The sequence below is a fragment of the Anolis carolinensis genome, chromosome 2 (assembly GCF_035594765.1).
Source record: "Anolis carolinensis isolate JA03-04 chromosome 2, rAnoCar3.1.pri, whole genome shotgun sequence".
NCBI lineage: Eukaryota > Metazoa > Chordata > Lepidosauria > Squamata > Dactyloidae > Anolis > Anolis carolinensis.
This window is the reverse complement of record NC_085842.1, coordinates 185,260,019-185,280,381: the sequence shown is the minus strand read 5'-3', so window position 1 is coordinate 185,280,381 and position 20,363 is coordinate 185,260,019. Positions and strand designations below refer to the sequence as shown.

The following is a 20,363-nucleotide window of genomic DNA, read 5'->3' as shown; positions in this document are numbered from 1 at the left end:
CTGGTTACTAGCCAGCTGCGCCACAGCCCGGCCCTCCACATCATCCCTCCAGCTCCTCCATCTTCTGTCAAGACTTAGGTCTCCCCATGCCCCGGGTGTTTACAGTATTTATATTCCGCCCTTCTCACCCCAAAGGGGACTCAGGGCGGATCACAATGTATACATACAAGGCAAACATTCGATGCCATATGAACATAGAGATAGAGACACAGAGGCAATTTAACCTTTTCCAGTTTCCAGCTTCCTGAGGTTATGCTCGATTCCGGCCACAGGGGGAGCAGCTGCTTCATCATCCACTGTGATGCCGACTTCCATATTCCAAACGCTGCTGGGCGATTTTTATGGTGTCGTAAATTAATTAAATTAGCCTCCCCACATAGTGGTATCAAACTTTCCTACTTAATAGATGCAACTTATCTTTCGGGTTGCTTAGGCCAACAACAAGCAGGGCTATTTTTTATTTTAATGGTTGGGTGACACGGGCCTTGAACTCACGACCTCTTGGTCATAGTGATTTATTGTAGCTGGCTATTAACCAGCCTGCCCCACAGCCTGGCCCTGCATGCACTTTCCCAAAACATCATTTAACCACACACACCCCTTTTATCCCGGTTTCTTCTGGGTTTTTAGGCATGTGTAGAAGGACCCAGTCTGGGCATTAATTGTTTGGGTCCCTTTTTCCCTTTTAGGAGATGAGGACAATATTTGGTCTACTCCAGTCTGCTGAGACTTTCAGGAATTCTCATAGGAATTCTCAAAGTTGATTGCTAGTGGTTCTGAAATTACTTCTGCCATACCTTCGGATGTAATTCACTGTAGAAACTTGAGAGTAGCCAGATATTCCTGTACGGACTCTTTACCTATTCTGTATTGTATTTCCTCTACTCTCTACTGCATTATCTTCTAAATTCCCCCAGGTTGAGCACTGTTTTCTGTTTGGCACAAGGCCAAGACAAATACGGTCTTGAGTAGTACTGTCTGTCCTCTGTCCACTGTTAGAATTTGAGCATCATCTCCATGCAGCAGCCCTACCATTTCATTGTTCATCCATTTCCTTCAGAGATAACAAAAAAACCCTTTTCGTTGTTTTTGATATCTGTAGCAACCTTGAGTTCATTCTGCTTTTCTAACTTTCTCCCTAAACATGCTGACTATTTGTTTGAATTCCTCTTTGGTGATTTCTCCCCTTTTCCTTTACTTATCCATGCCCTTTTTGGCACAGTTGAAAGTTTTTTAGTCATCCATTCCATTTTCTTTCCCATTTTTCCTCCTTAGTGGAACTCTCAGCAGTGGAACTCTCTGCCTCGGAGTGTGGTGGAGGCTCCTTCTTTGGAGGCTTTTAAGCAGAGGCTGGATGGCCATCTGTCAGGGGTGTTTGAATGCGATTTCCTGCTTCTTGGCAGGGGGTTGGACTGGATGGCCCATGAGGTCTCTTCCAACTCTATTATTCTTTGATTCTATTGATTCTGTGATTCTAGTGGAACTATTTGAAATCATACAGTCAATATTTCGTTGTCAAGAAACTCCCATCTACCATCTAGTGAACTGGAAGAGAGGCTGTAGACAAGGGAAGACTTTGAGAAGTGCTGCTCCTGCTGTCCTCGCCTAATCCTTCACACTACCCAGGCCCTCCTAATCTAATTTCATGGCTTCTTGTTTCTGTTCTTCCTACCGCATTTTGATCCCATTCTCTGCTGTTTTTCTTGTTGCCCCGAACCCCATTCTGTCAGTGGCACTGCTCATACATGTCCTGCTGCCACAGATCTGGATTACTTGGGAGCCTGTGCAAGTGTGTCTCTACACTGCCATTATGATGCAAATTGAACTGTGTTATATGGCCATATAATCCAATCCAATGCAGCTAAACTGCATTAGATGAGTCTATGCTGATTATGTATGGGCAATTCTGTAGGTTTGTTCATAAATTGAATTTGTATACAAGTCTGAACAGGTACGTTTTTAAGTGTAACTCCAGTCATATCATTCCTGTATGTGTGTGTATTTTCTTCTTCATTCACACAGTTGTTTTCGACTCTTTGTGACCTCATGGGCCAGTCCACACCAGAGCTCCCTGTTGGCCGTCGCCACCCCCAGTTCCAGTGTATATATATATAGATAGATAGATAGATTGGAAAGCATAGGGAAAGGTTAACACCTTTGTGGAGTTTGTTTTGCTGTCTGTGCCCCTGTTCAGAAGATTTCACCGTATTTTCTGTCTGTGATCATTGTATTTTGAAAAAAATATTTTGCTGTGGAAACTTCAGTGGAGACACCTTATCCCCATGATAACTCTTTAAATAGTGAATTTCCCTTCTGAGGGGTAGATTTCTCTCACTTCCTGTTATTTCAGCCTGTTTGTAAGTGGCATGTTTTTAAATCAGGGACTGCCTGTAATGTAGTTCAATCTGCATTATAATGGCAGTGTAGATGGGGCCTTGAAGGAGCTGGGGGTGGCAACTGCAGACAGGGAGCGACTGAACAAATAAACAACAAGATGGGGCCTGAGCCAGCTTGAAATGTAAAGCAATAAGGGGGCGGGGAGGCTGGGTACTTTTTTTTCTAAGAGGTGGGAGGTGAAGAATGGCTTTAGGGTGGTCCTTCACTCTACTTCACTTGAGACATTTTTAGGGTCTTGTGAGCCTCAACAACATTGTGCAGTAAGAGGGAGAGAGCACATTTTCTTCTGCAGAGAAAGTGGGTATTATGGGCACACACAAAAAATGTGTGTTTCATGTGAAAACACATACAGTATCAAACATTCTGCCCCTGCTCCCGTTATGAAACTGAGCTGGACTCCTTTGTATTGAAAGGTAGGTTAAGGTAAAGGTTTTCTCCTGACATTAAGTCTAGTCATAACTGACTCTGGGGGTTCGTGCTGAACTCCATTTCTAAGCTGAAGAGCCGGCGTTGTCCGTAGATACCTTTAAAGTAATGTAGCCGGCATGACTGCATAGAGCGACGTTATCTTCCAGAGCAGTACTTATTAATCTACTCAAATTTGCATGTTTTTATACTGCTAGATTGGCAGAAGCTGGGCCTAACAGCAGGAGCTCATCCTGCTCCCTGGATTCGAACTGCCGACCTTTCGGTCAGCAAGTTCAGCAGTTAAGGGGTTTAATCCACTGCACCATCGGAGGCTCCTAATTGTGTGCGGTACTAATTGTAATAACTGCTGGTTGCAGTGTATTGCACTACAGCCTGGCATATAGGTTGTCTCTGCCTCATAGATGATGATAAACTGATATTCTGTTGTCCAGGGCTTTCCTGGCCAGAATAACTAGGTTGCTGTGAGTTTTCCGGGCTGTATGGTCGTGTACCAGAAACATTATCTCCTGACATTTCATCCACATCTGTGGCAGGCATCCTCAGAGATTGTGAGATATATTGGAAACTAGGCAAGGGAGGTTTATATATCTGTGGAAGGTCCAGGGTGGGAGAAAGAACATATGTCTGTTGGAGGCAAGTGCAAATGTTATAATTAATCTTCTTGATTAGCATTTGATGGCCTTGCAGCTTCAAGGCCTGACTGATTCCTGCCTGGGGGAATTTTTACTCTTGTGACTTCTTCTTGGCCTTGCAGCTCTTCTGATGTTTGTAGTGGAGTATGCATTGACCTGTAGAGCCTAGTTTAAGTGGTTCAGTTCATCTTGGAGGAGGTGGGGTTTGCCGATTCTTTTTACACGGTCTGCCACGGCTTTAATTGTGCATTGAGAGTAAAGATAAAGATCCACCCAGAGGAAAAGTGTTCTTACCATACATCATGGTAACCACTGATGGCATCGGGAAGCTGATGAAGAAACACAATCTACAAACTATCTACAGACTCACTAAGAAAATCCAACAAATACTACGTTCAGCAAGAGGGATCCTCTCACCTCTGCAGGACTCTACTGTATACCATGCAGCTGTGGACAAGTCTACATAGCGACCACCAAACACAGCAGCATTGCCCAAACACAAATCAAGGAACATGAAAGGTTCTATATGTGTGTTAACTGGAAAATCAAATGCATGAAGCTGATTGGTTGAGTTTGCAAGGACCTGGGGGATTGGTTTGTAAACTTTTGCTGTCCTGCTGCTGGAGAACCAGTTTGAACAGTTTCTCTCTCTCTCTCTCTCTCTCTCTCTCTCTCTCTCTCTCTCTCTCTCTCTCTCTCTCTCTCTGTGTGTGTGTGTGTGTGTGTGTGTGTATGAGTCTACTGTGTACTGGCTAAAAAGAAGATGGATTTGTACTTGGAGAGGCCTGACTATTTCTGAGGCCTTGTTTGCTGCTGATCTTCACTGAATCAGATTTATGGACTAAGAAAGGATTTCTGTAAGCAGTCAGAGGGACTATTGTTCTGTTGATCTTTTGGATTTAGTAAAAGTTCCTGTGTTGTTTGATCTGCAAAGCTGAATGGTGCATCATTCTGCAGGGTGACTCTAGGCTCACGGGCACACGTAAGAGCTGCTATTTATCATCTACAATCCGCAACAAAAAGCACTGCAGACTAATCCAACCAGAGAAGTCAGCCATAGCAGAGCACTTGATGAACCAACCAGGACACAGAAATGCTGGACCAGTCTAACAACCACCATGTCAGACTACACAGAGAAGCCATTGAAATCCACAAGAATGTGGACAATGTCAACAGAAAGGAAGAAACCACAAAAATGAACAAAATCTGGCTGCCAGTATTAAAAAACTCTAAAATCAGAACAGTAAATAAGGAACAACTCTCAGACAAGAAACAATCAGGGTCAGTTAACATCTCTCAACAAAGGATTCGCTCAGGCAGGAAACAGCCAGGCTTTGAAGCTGCCAGGCATTTCAATGCTAATCAAGCTGGCCAATTGCAACATTCACACTTGCCTGAAACAGCCAAGAGTTCTTTCTCCCCTTGAGTATTCCACAGATATATAAACCTCCCTTTCCTTGTTTCCAATATACCTCACAACCTCTGAGGGTGCCTGCCATAGATGTGGGCAAAACATCAGGAGAGAATGTTTCTGGTACATAGTCATACAGCCCAGGAAACCCAAAGCTGATATCATTCTGTATATAACTCTGAATTTCGCGTCTTCCTGACTGACAGTTCCTTCTCTCCTTCACTGCTATGTCTTTCATCTCTTTTTGGTTAATTATTTTTCAGGAACTTATGTTGTAGAAGAGTGTTTAGGGCCAGAGAAGACAACCAACTGCTCGGAGTGTGGCTCAGGTTCCTACATGCCAGAAAATAATTATAGTCCACGATGTTTGGGATGTTCAAGGTGCCGAGCAAGTAAGTCTTTTCTTTTCTTTTTATTTAACCAGGGCTAGATAGCAGTGAAATTTTGGAATGTTGTTGTTCAGAATGAGCAGGGTTGAAACAGGAATCAGAAGTTGCAAAAAGTGAGGGCTACTTAATAAAATAAACCTGCAAGAACCAGTACAAGATACCTTTCGGAAGTATTTGTTGCATTTTTTCTATATAGTTGTTCCTTCCACTTTTTACTTTTACAGATTTATTTATTTTTTCACAGGTTTAATTAATATAGTGTCTCTAGGTTTTCTAGAACAGGATTTCTTAAACTGTGGGTCCCAGCTCCAAACAGTGTCCCCTTTGCTCAATGTTAGGAGTCACAAAAAATCTGGTAACAGTAACAGGTTTCTGAACGCCACACATTTACATAAATAATTTAGCAACAAAGTGCATTGTTTATAGCAGACTTTGCAGAAGATGCTGCAGCTCTACCCCCTCCCCCCAAGGAAAATAGGTCTGTTTTGCAAATGCTGATTTATTATCAGTTAATATTTGATTTTTAATATCTATTTTATATACTTACATAACTGGGATCACGTAAAAATTTCTCAGGCCAAAAGCGGTCATGAGTAAAAAAGTTTAAGAAGCCCTGCTCTAGAACCACTCTATTCCAACAGATGCTGGAAGAGGTGTTTTCTCAGTTTTTAGAGCTATTTTTTTGTTTGTGGTGAATCCACTTTTATGGGGGTTCTGAGCCCCTAATCCCAGTTAATTTGGAGGTTATAAACAGTATAAAATATAAATAGTGATTAATAATGATCCTAATGAAGTAGATCTCTCAGATAGAGAGTAATGTGTGTTTACGGTTTGTCACGCTCTGTTACCACACTGAACACTGTAATCTATGTAAAACTAATACCTCACAGGGGTCCTGAAACTTTTTAACTAGAGGGCTGGTTCACGGTCCCTAAGACTGTTGGGCGGCCGGACTATGTTGAAATAGTCCAAAATTAGAATTGTTGTTGTGTGCCTTCAAGTCGTTTCAGACTTAGGTCAACCCTAAGTCTAAAGTTTAGGACAGGGGCCAGGTAAATGACCTTGGAGGGCTGCATCCGGCCCATATGCCTTAGTTTGGGGACCCCTACCTCACACAAACACTCTTTCTTTCTGTTTGTAGCCTTGGGACAGATAGAAATATCCAGCTGCAAGCCTGAACAGGACACTATCTGTGGTTGTGGCAACAATCAGTATCAAACTAGCGGTGGCTCTGAGTTCTCCTGCAGGAACTGCAGTGCTTGTGAGAATGGGAAAATCAGACAGCATTGTGAGTATGATCATGATGAAGTTTGTGCACCCCATCTCCTTCATTCATTCATTCATTCATTCATTCATCCATTCATTGTAAAAACTGAGTCTCCACCTCAAACCTTCTATCTTTTAAAATGTTTCCTTTCTGTCATTTTTTTATAAATAATTTTTATTGAAAAGTGTTTTATAACAGTATATAAAATGGGTAGGCTAGGATAGGAAAGAAAGGGAGGGAAAGGAGGAGGGGGTGGGGGAGGGAGGGAAGGGAATGGGGAAGTGGAGGGGGGAAAAGGGGGTAGGAGGATGTGAAAGAGAAGGAAAATTGAAAAAAGGGGGACGGGAATAGGGGGGATTTTGTTTTGGCTTCAGTTCTGCTTCCTTCTGGGTTCCATATTGTTTTTGTCTGAAGAGGATAGGTTTCAATATTGGTATGGGTCCATGGTTCAGTATTATTAACCTCATCATTTCCTTTGAACATCTTCCTTAATATTCCCGTTTCAAATAGTCCTTGAAGCATGTCCAGTCCATCTCATTAATTGGTCCTTTTCAGCAAGAATGTCAATCTATCCATATTTTTTATATCAATTATTTTCTCTATCCAAAGTTCTCATTCAGGTATAGTTTTCGATTTCCAAAATCTTGCGAATACTATTCCGGCTGCTGTTATTAGATAGGTGAAGAGCTTGTCGTTGTTGGTTTCTTTCATCACTTGCATGTCTGTTATCCCTAATAAATAACATTCTGGTTCCACTGCCGAACAGCTCTCACAGTGCGGAAGTTCTTCCTGATGTTCAGGTGGACTCTCCTTTCCTGTAGTTTGAAGCCATGTTCCGCGTCCTAGTCTCCAGGGCAGCAGAAAACAAGCTTGCTCCCTCTTCCCTATGACTTCCCCTCACATATTTGTACATGACTATCATGTCTCCTCTCAGCCTTCTCATCTGCAGGCTAAACATTTAAAGCCGCCCCTCATAGGACTTGTTCTCCAGACCTTTGATCATTTTAGTCACCCTCCTCTGGATGCTTTCCAGCTTGTCAATATCTCCCTTCAACTGCAGTGCCCAGAATTGGACACAGTATTCCCGGTGTGGTCTGACCAAGGCAGAATAGAGGGGTAGCATGACTTCCCTGGATCTAGACGCTATACCCCTATTTATGCAAGCTAAAATCCCATTGGCTTGTTGAAACATTGATGCGTTTCATTTTTTGTGTTTATATGTTTTTTGTGATATGTTTAATTTTTTTTTATTAATTAGTACATTAATAGGATGTTTTTTTTAAAAATGTATAACTTTTAATGTCCTTGCTCACTTTATTATAGCTATGTTATAATAATTAATAGAAAAAATAAATTCTGAACTTGGAAATTCCATGTCATGTTTAGATTAGTGTATTGCTCTTTTATCATATGTTTCTTACCCTTCTCTCTTTTTCCCAGGTACCAAATTTAATGACACAATATGTGAATGTCATACTAATTTTTTTCGCCGAACAGGGGAAAACAACTGCTCCCCATGCAGCAGGTAAAAAGAATTTAGTTGCCTATCCCTCTGAAAGACACAGGGGCAATCTCACAAGCATGTTCCAAGGCCTACAGGCCCTCCCCAATGGATTTGCCTCGACAGTTTCTAGAAGAAGCAAAAGAGGATGTGTTGTCAAAGACTTTCATGGCTAGAATCACTGGGTTGCTGTTAGTTTTCCGGGCTGTATGGCCATGTTCCAGAAGCATTCTCTCCCGACATTTCAGCCACATCTATGGCAGACATCCTGAGAGGTTGCAAGGTCTGTTGTAAACCAGGCAAGTGGGGTTTATATATCTGTGGAATGTCCAGGGTGGGAGAAAGAACTCTTGTCTGAACATTGGTATTTTGAATGCGATTTTCCTGCTTCTTGGCAGGGGGTTAAACTGCCCATGAGATTTCTTCAAACTCTGTGATTCACACTGGCCTCAAACAGACAAGAGTTCTTTCTCCTGGACACTCCACAGATATATAAACCCCACTTGCCTAGTTTTGAACAGACCTCACAGCCTCTGAGGATGCCTGCCATGGATGTGGGTGAAACATCATGAGAGAATGCTTCTGGAACATGGCCTTACTGCCCGGAAAACTCTCAGCAACCCAGAAAGAGGATGTATTTTAACATGTCCTTATCTCTTCCTGGCAATAATCCATTGGAGTGGGGCAGGAGAGGCATATGCTGTGGGGTTCCTAGGAGTCTATAACACAAATGCTTCCCTGCTGCCTATATCAATTGATTCAACACACATTCTCCTGCTTCTTGCTCAGGTGGGCATTTGCCTATGATAGGGAGGTGTTTATGTGTCAGTGTGGAAGGAAGAGCTTTTCTCTTTTTTGTTCGAGAAAGAAACCAAGACTTTGTTCTTCCCAGCTTCAGCCTTGCTCCTATGGAGTACTGTTGGGTGCAGAAAAGGAGAGAAGGCCCCCTTCATTCTTCATACTTAAACATAACATCCAGTTTTAAAATATAGTATTTTATTTTTCTGACTTTTTTGGACATTTTTGGAGGCTGTGCAGAGCCCCCCATCCATTGAACTCAGCAAACCCATGTTGCCCTCCTGCCCCCTTGTGACAGGCTGCTGTACCAATTCAGGGGCTGTACATACAGTGCTGATAATCAAATCCCGCAAATTCTTCTTTTGAGACCACATATAAATTGGGCTACAGGTCTTTAGGAACTTTTATAGTTCTCTTCTAAACTGCCATATAAAATCCAGATTACCTGATTTTAACTGGATTATATGGCAGTGTGGACTCCAGTTTAGAACAAATAATGTGGATTATCTGATTTGATAATCTGGATTATATGGCAAAGTAGAAGGGGCCTAAGACAACCACCACCCTTCTTTTCAGGTTCTGTTTCTTCAACAAACCATGAATGCCATCTCTAGGACCTGCAACCACCCTTTTCCTGTTCCTTTCAACAAATAAGCACTTCCACCCTACGCTCTTTCTTTCTGTCCCCTCTCTTTGACTAGTAGCTGGATTGGGAAGAAGGATTCTGCTCTTCTAGTCAGGAAGAGGCCAAAACAGAAAGAGCAGGACTGGGAGGCCTTGTGCAGGGAGCCCACAAAACCTGGACTCCCCTGAGTTTATGGTGCTAACAGATACTCCATTGTGGCCCTAGGAGTCATCAAAATGCTTGCAGTATTTGTTTCTTGTTTCACCCAGCTTCCTGCTTCTGTCTTTCAGCTGCAATGATGAAGAGTGCAAGAAACTCTGTGACATAATGCTTACCTCAAAGACAAGCCCATCGAATTCCATGGGTAACTATTCCTCTAATACTTGGTCTTCATTTCACTTTTTAACTTCATGCCACATTTTTCTCTTTGTTGTCATCATAGCTCTCATTAAATTCTTCCTAACCATCTACTTTCAATTTCCTTTTTTTCCGTACAGAAATCATAGTTACTCTTGGCTCATTTCTTGTTCTGATTGTATTTGGCTGTTTGGTGTTGCTGTTGGCAAAGAGGACCAACTGGCAATCCTGTCTGAAGAAAAAGAACTTCACATCCTGCTTTAATTGTGAGTTTAAGTTGTTTAAGTTCTGAGTTTAAGTCTGTTGATAAAAAGAACAATGCGGCACACTGGTCAGTTTAATTATATTGATTGCGATTGTGCAATGGGTTAAATCCTTGTGCCGGCAGTACTGCTGACCGAAAAGTCGGCGGTTCGAATCTGAGGAGCGGGGTGAGCTCACGTCTGTCAGCTCCAGCTTCCCGTGAGGGGACATGAGAGAAGCCTCCCACAGAATGGTAAAACATCCAGGCATCCCCTGGGCAATGTCCTTACAGACTCCAATTTTCTCACACCAGAAGCAATCTGCAGTTTCTCAGGTCGCTCCTGACATGAAATAAAGTTGTATTTTAACTTTATATTGACACATGGATATTTAATTGGTTTTTTAAATGTATTTACTATGTTTAAATTGTCATTACATTGTGTGGTTGTTAGCCACTTTATGTCTCCATGGCAAGAAAGGCAGGGCCTAAAGACCTTGGCCTGCACTTAAACACAATCGGCGCCGACAAAATTACCACCTGCCAGCTGCAGAAGGCCACCTTACTGGGATCTGATGCATTATTTGCCGATACATCACACAGTGCTAGACACTTGGGAAGTGTCTGTTGTGTGATCCAATACAACAGCCAGCAGAGTATCTGCTGTGGACTCATCTTGTCGTGTTTCAAATAATAATAATAATAATTTGATTCACTGGACAGGTATAGAGCAAAGATCTGGGATGGCTGTTAGAGGCCTCTCTGGCTAAGAGAGTTCTCTCTTATGTACAGTATTGCTTACATAATTTTCCAGGGCATCAGGGCAGCGCCTGAAGTTTCCAGTTTTTAGTTTTACAGTGCTTAAGGATGCCATTTTTTGAACGTCTTTGTCAAGAGTCAAACGCCAATTAGCGAACAAAAATAGAGTTTATTCAGCAGATAAGCCAAAAAGTAATGTTAACACAGAAAAAACCTTGAAACACTTCACTATCAGTGCTTCAAGAGCAGTTCGAACAAAAATATAATTCAGCAACACAAGCAGGTAAAAACAAAGCTAAACAAACTTAGTGCAAACTGCACTTTCTGAGTCCAAGCCCTGCCAGCCGGCTCTGTAGTTTTCAAAGGAACAGTTCCCAAAAGAAAACACCAAATTGGTCAGGAAACAAACAAACAAACTAAGAATGCAGTAGACTGCTTCCACAATGTGGATAAAGCCGAAGGCTCCAAAAGGATGGTGAAAAGACGTCGTCCGGGATTCCAAGGTCAGGTCAGGAGATAACAGCGGTGTCCAAAGAGCAAGCCAGGAGTCAAAAGCCGATAGTAGTCATCAATCACAGGGCGAAGGCAGTAGCAAGGTCAAATTCCGATCCAAGGTCTGAAGAGGGTGCAGTCATCCAAAACAGGTCCACGATAAGACACAGCGAGAGCCAAGCTAGGTGATAACAGCAGATTCAAATCATAGTCCAAGTCCAGTCTTCACAGAGATCCCAATGGCGCCTCAGCAACACCTTGCCACACGCAAAGTGCAGTGGCCAAACATTCCCATTTTATTCCTGTAAAGACTTGATGTGATGACAGGGATGGAATCTTTTTGGATCCCACCACTGCCACCAAAATGCGAAGGATTCACCTTCTACCTCTATGTATTTCACTTTTCTATGTTGTCGCTGCCACCACCTTTGAAAGATGCTTTGCTCAAATAATAAGCAACATTTGAAGAAACAGTAACTTGTTTATTTATAGCACAAAGCTTGATGGTTGCAAGAATGTTATATCTTAAGTTGAACGATGTTACTTCTGTACAGTAAGTGTTGCAAGACTTCTCAATAGTTTCACTGAGCTTAGTATGGTATCAGCTTTATATTACTTGTTTCTTTCAGTTAGGAATACTGTCCTTCTTGAACTTAGTTGACCTGTACCCGATCAAACTTGGATTGGGGAGTTTAACTGGTTAACCCTAGTCCTCCTTGACTTAGGGATATAGCCTCAGCTCTTTAGTTATTCCTACTAAAGGCTCAGCAACTTTAATTTTAGCCCTTCTCCGCTAAAACTCTCTAGCTGCTCAACTTCCTCCCACAATCTCTTTTTTTCGATCACACTCCTTTCTCACTGAACAGAACCAACTGCTCTGCTCAACCGACAAACTCCAACTGCCAAATTCCAACTGCTAAATTTTGAATTCTAAGGCTTCCACCAGCAAGGTGAAGCCACGCCCCTTTTCCTGGCCATGCCTTAGAGGCTCCCAACTTCTGTATAAGAATAGCTGAAATATATATATAACCTTAAACAGTCAACCTAAACATAGCAATCATGAATAAAACACAATGATCATGACATCTTTACAATTCCCCTTCCTCCTGGGTGACCAAACACTCACACCCAAACACCAGGTGTCCCAAATCTACTCAGAGTCTGAGCTCCACACAGCTAGAGCTCGTGGATCTGGAGTACCTAGCAATTCGTCGGAGTCCCAATCATCCTGCCCACACTTAGCCCCATGAACACTTAAAGAACCATCCTCCCTTCTCCAAGCATCCCAATTGGGATCAGCTCCTGCAGAAACCCCAGGTTCAGAAGTATCCATAGACCCCAAATCCCCAGACATCTCCGGTGGCTGTGCCCATTCAGTGCCCGCTTCCCCAGCCACCACCTGTTCCTCAGCATCCATCTCCCCATCTGAATCTTCCTCAGAAGATCCCCCATATAGCTCTCTAAGTCGCTTCCTGCGCAACTCCTCCAGTGAACCCTCATCACGAGGGTTTTTTCTTCCTCTTCGAATTCCATCCCCATCAACCATAATCCCCGAAGGCGCAGTCACAACAGTCTTCATGCCAATATAATCTCAGTTTGTACCCTGAACCTGCATTTTATATTGCAAAATAGTGATATTTTCCCATAATTTTGCAATCAGTAGTGCAGGCCCTGTAGAAATGATTTGTATTAGAAACACAGCCTGGAGGAAGTTGTAGCTCCATTTCCAACATACACACTCTAGGATCTCAATCAATATTTATTTATTTATTGTATATGCCACTCTTCACTCCATGGCTTACTTATCAATAAACATGAAAAGGGGGTAGACATCTAGCTGCTGCTCAGTCATTTAGTTGTCTACGACTCTCATGGACCAGTCCACGCCAGAGCTCCCTGACATCTAGCAGCTTTATAGAATTGACTGTTTTGATCCTTATGTAACTATCCAAATTCTTGATTCATTTTTCCTCCCAGGGTAGAAGTAAGAACTCTCATTGAAAACTTTGGAGTCATACAGGGTTTTTAATGCAACCCTATACATATCTATGCTATTTCTTGACGTAAAATAACACTTAAACCAATTTTGCTACAATAGAAAATGACCAAGCATATGATTGACTTGTTTCACCTACAAATAGGAAGCATCTAATTTAAAATAATATTTAGAGAAGCCATGTCTGAAAGCATCCAAGGATTCTTTATCATTATCAAGATGATCCTCTTCCACTTTCAGCTGGAAACAGTTTAAAATGATTCAATGGTGCTGTTAAATGTGCTTTATTTTCATTAATGCTTAACCTTATGAACATGGGGAGTGTGTGAGGGGGAAGGAAAATTCAACAGAACCTCCAATGAGAAACAAGTTCAGGGATGGTGATCGCTTACTCTTGCAATGCCAGGTTGGGGGGAGCAGTGTGAAAATAACAAAAGCGAACCTTTGTATGATCCCAGCAATAACAAAATTGGCAAGAAAGGGAGGAATGAGAGCAACCCAATGTGCCATTCTTTCAATACCAAAATTCTATCATAATTTCTATAAAAACTGCAGTGTATAAATGTATACAAGTTAAATTTCTGTCTATTCAAGGTGAACACCAGCAAATGAATTTCTTCCTTCCCAAGGATGATAGAATCAGTCTTAATTATTTAGGTGTAAATCTTCATAGTCAAAACTCTGGCTGTGTTCAGTAGCTAATGATCACCACCATGTTTGTTAAACAATCACCTTCCTGACATATGTGCCTGTTGGGGAGGCAGCAGCTAATAATTCAACAAAAACAAATGGAGGAAAATCTGTCTGTTATGAATTGTGACAAACTGGAAGAAATCTCATTTGATGACTGTATTTTTTTTTCTCTCCCCTGCCCCCCCTCCCCCCCCCCCCCCCCCCAGCTTTGGATCAGGCAATAACAGGAGAACCTACTTCAAAGGTAATACTCCTATTTACAACTTCTGCTACTTCAGACATGGGTGGTTTGTATTAAGTGATTATTTTATTTCATGAAACCATGTGCTATTTTAATAGTTGACCTAAATGACATTTGATTGCTTGATAGTTATATTTTGCTTTTCTGAAAGCAGTTTACAAAGTCAGCAGAATTCTAAGTGAAGAAGGATGGAAAGAGGGAGCTTTTCTCCTGACGCCTATAGATAGAGAGCCGTGTGCCAACTGGCGATGAAACTAGACCTGCTTCTTCCATCTGTCATTTTTTCTGTCACAATCATTCACACAATCTTTTTCAGATGTTTATCCATTTCCATTGTCTTCTGATGCACTGTCTTTAGATTCTGCACTGTTCCTCCATCCATGTCACCATTTTGCTTGAATGGGATCCTTTTTATCATCTGAGTTGGTCCTGCAGAATTTTTGGAAATGTAGTTCAGGCTGGAACCTTTGGAATGCTCAACTAGAGATTTCCTTGGCTTCCCTAATCTACATTTCCCAGAATTCTGCAGGAGCAGATTGTACGATTGACTTCCATTCTAAAACGCTGGTGGGAAAACTTCCTAAGTTGATGGTTCATTTGCCTGTTTGGGAACTCCATCTGATTCTAATCCCATGCTGACTTTTGTGTTGAACCACACAATTCCTTCCAAATTGAGCCTCCGTTTGTTTATTCACATCCAATCCAATGCTGTATCCAGACTACATTTGGGATTTCTGCATCATCTTAGCAGTGTTTGAGAAAGAGTTGTGGATTAGCATATTGGTGATCAGCTTTCAAATTTGGGATGATACCATCAACAGATTCATGTAATTATTTTTTAAGCATTTGGGGCAATACAAAGCTTTCAGAAACTTCAGAAACTTCAGAAACCGAGAGCCATGAGGTTAAACAGTAGTCCCCTAAGTCAACATTCTGGAAATGTTCAGCAATATAGGACTGGAATTGCCACAAAATAATGCTATCTAGTCTAATATCAGCCAATTCCCAGAAAGATACCATATTGAATTCTACTGAGAGGTCCAGCAGAACCAACACAGTCCACAACATCCAGTTTCTGTTAGAAATATTTGTTGCACTTTCCAAACCAAACTGGAACCCTGGTTGGAACAGATTTCTTCAGCTCAAGTTAACTTGGTGCCATATCGCAGAGGAGCACTTTTTTTAAAAAAATGTACAGATAGGTTAAAATATTACAAAAAGAAAAAGAAAGAAAAAATAATAGTAATATAAAATAGAAAAGATTAAGAGGCAGAGAATGTAAGGAATAAAGAAGAAGGGGAGATACAAAGAATCAAGAAAAAGGAGGGAGATTATTGTCATTCTTCCTTTCAGTGATTATAGTGCAATTATTTAAAACATCCAACTTTTCTTATCTCTCAGTACCCTAGTCCCAAATCACTCAAAGCCAAAAATACTTGATGATCTCATTATTAATAGTTTCTTCTTTCTTTCCAAATAGTTGCATATTCCCCCACCCCTAAAATATACTAAATATTCATCTTTGCATACAACCTGTTTTGCATAAAAAGAATTGGAATCAGCAATAATAAAACTATATTTTTAACTTTTGGAATCCTATTTTCTTCGGCCTTTTGATCTCTCAAATTGGTTCTACAAGCATGAAAATGATTCATCTGCTATGTTGTCCTTGCTCTTTAGATCGACAATAAAACAAATTGCTCCCTTCGGTGTCAAGATGATGAAGTCCAACAGTTGTCACAGGCAAGCCCAGCCGTGCTGCTACCGGATTGTGTAAGATCTGCAAGAGAAACACAGATCCCAGATAGTGAGTTCAGCTTCATTTCCAAATTCATTTCCATGTGAGCCAGTGAGAAAAGTTGACTCCTTTGTGTAGCATATCTTCAGCATGTGAGGGGAAGAGGTATTGAACAACATGAAGAGATTTAAGAACATACTCTTCCTCTTATCTTCCATACTCCTTACTTTCTAAATCCCAAATTAGGTTCTTTTATTATTATTATGATCAGACACACATGACAGTCAGGTAGGTAAAAGATAAAGGTTTTCCCTGACTTTAAGTCTAGTCGTCTCCGACTCTGGGCGGTTGGTGCTCATCTCCATTTCTAAGCTGAAGAGCTTATGTTGTCCATAGACAAAATCATGTGGCTGACATGACTTCACGGAATGCCGTTACCTTCCCGCCGGAACGGTACCTATTGATCTACTCACATTTGCATGTTTTTGAACTGCTAGGTTGGTAGAAGCTGGGGCTAACAGTGGGAGCTCGCCCTGCTCCCTGGATTCAAACTGCCAACCTTTCCGTCAACAAGTTCAACAGCTCAGCTATTTAATCTGCTGTGCCACCGGGGGGCTCCCAGTATGTACTATTAAACTGTGTGGCATTTAGTAGTGGATTCAGGGAGAAGCCCAAAGCATTCAAAAGTACATTTTATTTCGAGGACAGAGAGAAAGCAAAGGAAAACTTTAGCATTTTCCTTTATAACGATGTGCCTTACTTTTAGCCTGACTTTCTAAAAGCAGGGGAAAAAAGCCGGAAGAAGTAACTAGATGTAACAGAGACAGCCACATCGGTCTATTTATTTTTGGGGAGAGTGTATGTATAAAATTGGACTTTTATAAATCAGAAGGTGAGCAGAGAGAAAGGGAGTGAAAGCTTTCAGCCCTAGCTCATTTTGAGTGAGTGACCTGGAATATAGATGAGGAAGTAAGGCAGAAGAGGAAGCATAATTCAGGCTCACTGACTTATTTCCTACATTTCTCATGGAAATATGATGAGTCTGAAATTCAAATGTACCTATTGGTCCAAAAAATCAATATAGTCCAGAAAGTTCAACAGAAATATTTGAAAATATAGGTGTCATTTCTCTACCATGTCTGAATTATCTCTATACTGAAAACCTTACAGCACAAACAGCACAAGCCTCACCATACCATGAAGGGCTGCCTGTATCCCACCATTTCCCCCCACCTTTGGGGTTTTTTTAATGTTCAGTTTTAAAACATTCTTATTCAAAATGGTTTCCACTTGTTCCTGGAAAATTTTGTGTAAATTTCCTACTTTTCCAAAAAGGTCTGTTTTCTTGTTTAATGAGCTTCTAGTGTTGCCACCTCCCTCTTGGAGGATACAAGGAATCTTTTGAAATATATATTAAGTGTGGGATTTTTGAAGGTATCAAATGGCTGGGGAAAGACAAATGCATCCTGTGCCCCTCCTTCTGCACACCACATGATCACATATAGGTCCATGCCAGTTTAGAAGGTCTCCGGAGCCTCTGGTGGCACAGTGTGTTAAAGCGCTGAGCTGCTGAACTTGCAGACCGAAAGGTCCCAGATTCAAATCCCGGGAGCGGAATGAGCGCCCACTGTTAGCCCCGGCTCCTGCCAACCTAGCAGTTCGAAAACATGCAAATGTGAGTAGATCAATAGATACTGCTCCAGCAGGAAGGTAACAGCACTCCATGCAGTCATGCCGGCCACATGACCTTGGAGATGTCTACGGACAACGCCGCCTCTTCAGCTTAGAAATGGAGATGAGCACCAACCCCCAGAGTCGGTCACGACTGGACTTAACGTCAGGGGAAAACCTTTATCTTTACCTTTTAGAAGGCCTCCTCGTGTTTGTTCTGTGCAGTAGTGCAATCCTTAGTATGTTTATCCAGAATTATGTCATGCTGAGTTTAAGGAAACTTTGTAAATGAACAGACCAAACAAATAGCATAGGCGGTATAGAGTAACACTGATGTGAGACTTGGTTTCACCTCTGTTCTTTTCCCGCAGATCCTAAAGTTTTGTACACTATTGTGGATAATGTACCTATGCTCCGGTGGAGGGAATTCATGCGATATTTGGGGCTGAGTGACAACACAATGGAAAGAATCAGTATTGAACAACGGCATATAAGAGAAGCACAATACGAGATGCTAATACAGTGGAAACAGCAGGCCGGCCCTGGTGCCTTTGTGGAGCGTATCAGTAATGTTCTCAACCAAATGAATCTGACTGGCTGTAGCGAAGCTATCCAAGAGGCCTTGACCAAGCAGCCTTAGTGTTTCCATCTTCCATGAGACTTTTTAAAGGAATACGAACATGAATGTCTATCTCTTGAAAGATAGCAATGTCATGTCAGTTCCTGTGTGTGAATGAACCACTACACTGTACACAAAACTTTGATATCCCTGTATATTCCCCGCAACATAATGGTTTTCAGTGGAGTAATGTCATTCAGCTGTTCACTTTCAGTTGCTGAGAAATCGTGTTATATTGTATGTAGATGTAAACACTGTCAATCCCTGTGAAGACCGACTCCTCCTTCCAGAGATAGATTTTACCTTCCATTTGTCAAAAAAAAATTGTAGAGACTGTAAGGTCTACAAAGATAAATCTCAGTATATGCCTTCTTTATATGAATTGGAAGAAACGTATCTGAACAGAATAATTTAAATTGTAATGAGAATTTTTAAAGTATAAGCTCATCATTTCCTTTTCTCTGTCTCGCTTTCTGTTTTTCATTCTGAGTACATTACTTTAGATATTTTTAATAGTTTGACTATCATGCTTTCTCTGTCTGGAACTTTGACGACAGAAATTGTGTGTCTTTTGTTTGATTACTTCCATTTCAAATTTGGAAAAAGTTTCTTTGGACTGCATTTCAGCCATAGGTGGAGCCAAAACAAAGTGAAATGAGAGATGTAAATCATAAACCGTACTGACTTGTCACAGTGCAATCACTTTCAGGCATTCAAGGCACAGCTTCATTCCCTGGATGATGTGGAGAAGTAATCCACAATTATCTTGTGCCAGTTCCAGAAGCAGAACCCACAAAACCTGTGTTCATTCCCTATTTTCTTATCTCACTTTTTGTTATATAGCCTTGTCATTACACCTGCGTAGAAATATCAGAAGATAAGCATAATTTGAGATGTCCACAATAAAAGAGCATAGTAAAAGGTAAAGGTTTTCACCTGACATTAAGTCTTGTCATGTCCAACTCGGGGGGGGGGGGGGGGGGGGTTGGTACTCATCTCCATTTCTAAGCCGAAGAGGCTGCGTTGTCCATAGACGTCTCCAGGGTCATGTGGCCAGCTTTACTGCATGGAGCGACGTTACCTTCCCACCAGAACTGTACTTATTGATCTACTCATATTAGCATGTTTTTGAGCTGCTAGGTTGGCAAAAGCTGGGGCTAACAATGGGAGCTCAGCCTGCTCCCCTGATTCGAACTGCCAACCTTTTGGTCAGCAAGTTCATCAGCTCAGCGATTTAACCCACTGTTCCACCAGCGGGCCCTATGAGTATAGTGCATTCCCACTCTCACTATTCGCAACATCATGGCACCCATCTTTGATAGATGTGGAATGCTTCTCTGCAAATCCAAAAATGTTTATTCATGGTAAGTATCAACCCTTCATTCCATGCTTGGATTCTTGGGCATAAACCCTTCATTCCATGCTTGGATTCTTGGGCATAAACTTCCTCATACCTCCAGCCAGGGCCGGTTCATCATTGAAGCCGTTGAAGCCGCCGCTTGGGGCGCAGCCCTTGGGGGGCGCTCTCTAGGCAGCGGCGGCGGCGACCATTGGGTCACTCGCTGCAGAACAAGGAAATCCTCGCTCTTCTCGAGAGATTTCATGAAATCTCACGAGAAAGTGAGGCCTTCCTGCAGGCCTTCGTAGTTCCGCAGCTGGAGATCACACCGCCGCCGCCGGTAAGTTTGGGGGGGGGGAGGGGGCTAGGTTTGCTTACATAGTGAAAAAAACCTAGGGCCGCTCCTGCCTCCAGTACCATCTCCTTCACCTTTTTGTGTGTAGTAGAAGTCATTTGTGGGTATTGAAACACAACATCAAATGAGCAAAAATCGTCCTTCCTGGGCTGAAAAATAGTTACGGTGCCACTAAGTTGCTGACAAGCAACAGTTTAAAATTTTGTATATATTTGGTGCTTTTCGTTCTGGTTGGTGTACAGTAAAATAGTAGATGTATTGTGTTGGGATGCAGAGATACACAACAGGATGTATGCTTTTTATATTTTATATATTTTCTATATATGCAAGTCAACATGTATAACAGATAGGCCAATATCTATAATATACATTAAAACATGAATGATAAATTAAAAAACCTGGCTCTTCTTAAT

At 41.8% G+C, this 20,363-nt stretch overlaps 1 protein-coding gene across 3 annotated transcripts in view; it reads left to right on the top strand.

The window, feature by feature from the left end:
• The window catches only part of LOC100556341 (tumor necrosis factor receptor superfamily member 1A), a 34,265-nt gene extending 15,082 nt beyond the window's left edge, over positions 1-19,183 (top strand). For all 3 annotated transcript variants that reach the window (XM_062971305.1, XM_062971307.1, XM_062971306.1), the window contains exons 3-10: positions 5,133-5,261; positions 6,400-6,546; positions 7,966-8,050; positions 9,740-9,813; positions 9,947-10,072; positions 14,194-14,231; positions 15,909-16,035; positions 18,009-19,183. In XM_062971305.1, coding sequence (XP_062827375.1) covers positions 5,133-5,261; positions 6,400-6,546; positions 7,966-8,050; positions 9,740-9,813; positions 9,947-10,072; positions 14,194-14,231; positions 15,909-16,035; positions 18,009-18,277 — 995 coding nt within the window. In that variant the 3' untranslated portion in view covers positions 18,278-19,183. The remainder of the gene's footprint in view (positions 1-5,132; positions 5,262-6,399; positions 6,547-7,965; positions 8,051-9,739; positions 9,814-9,946; positions 10,073-14,193; positions 14,232-15,908; positions 16,036-18,008) is intronic.
• Positions 19,184-20,363: the final 1,180 nt, after the last annotated feature.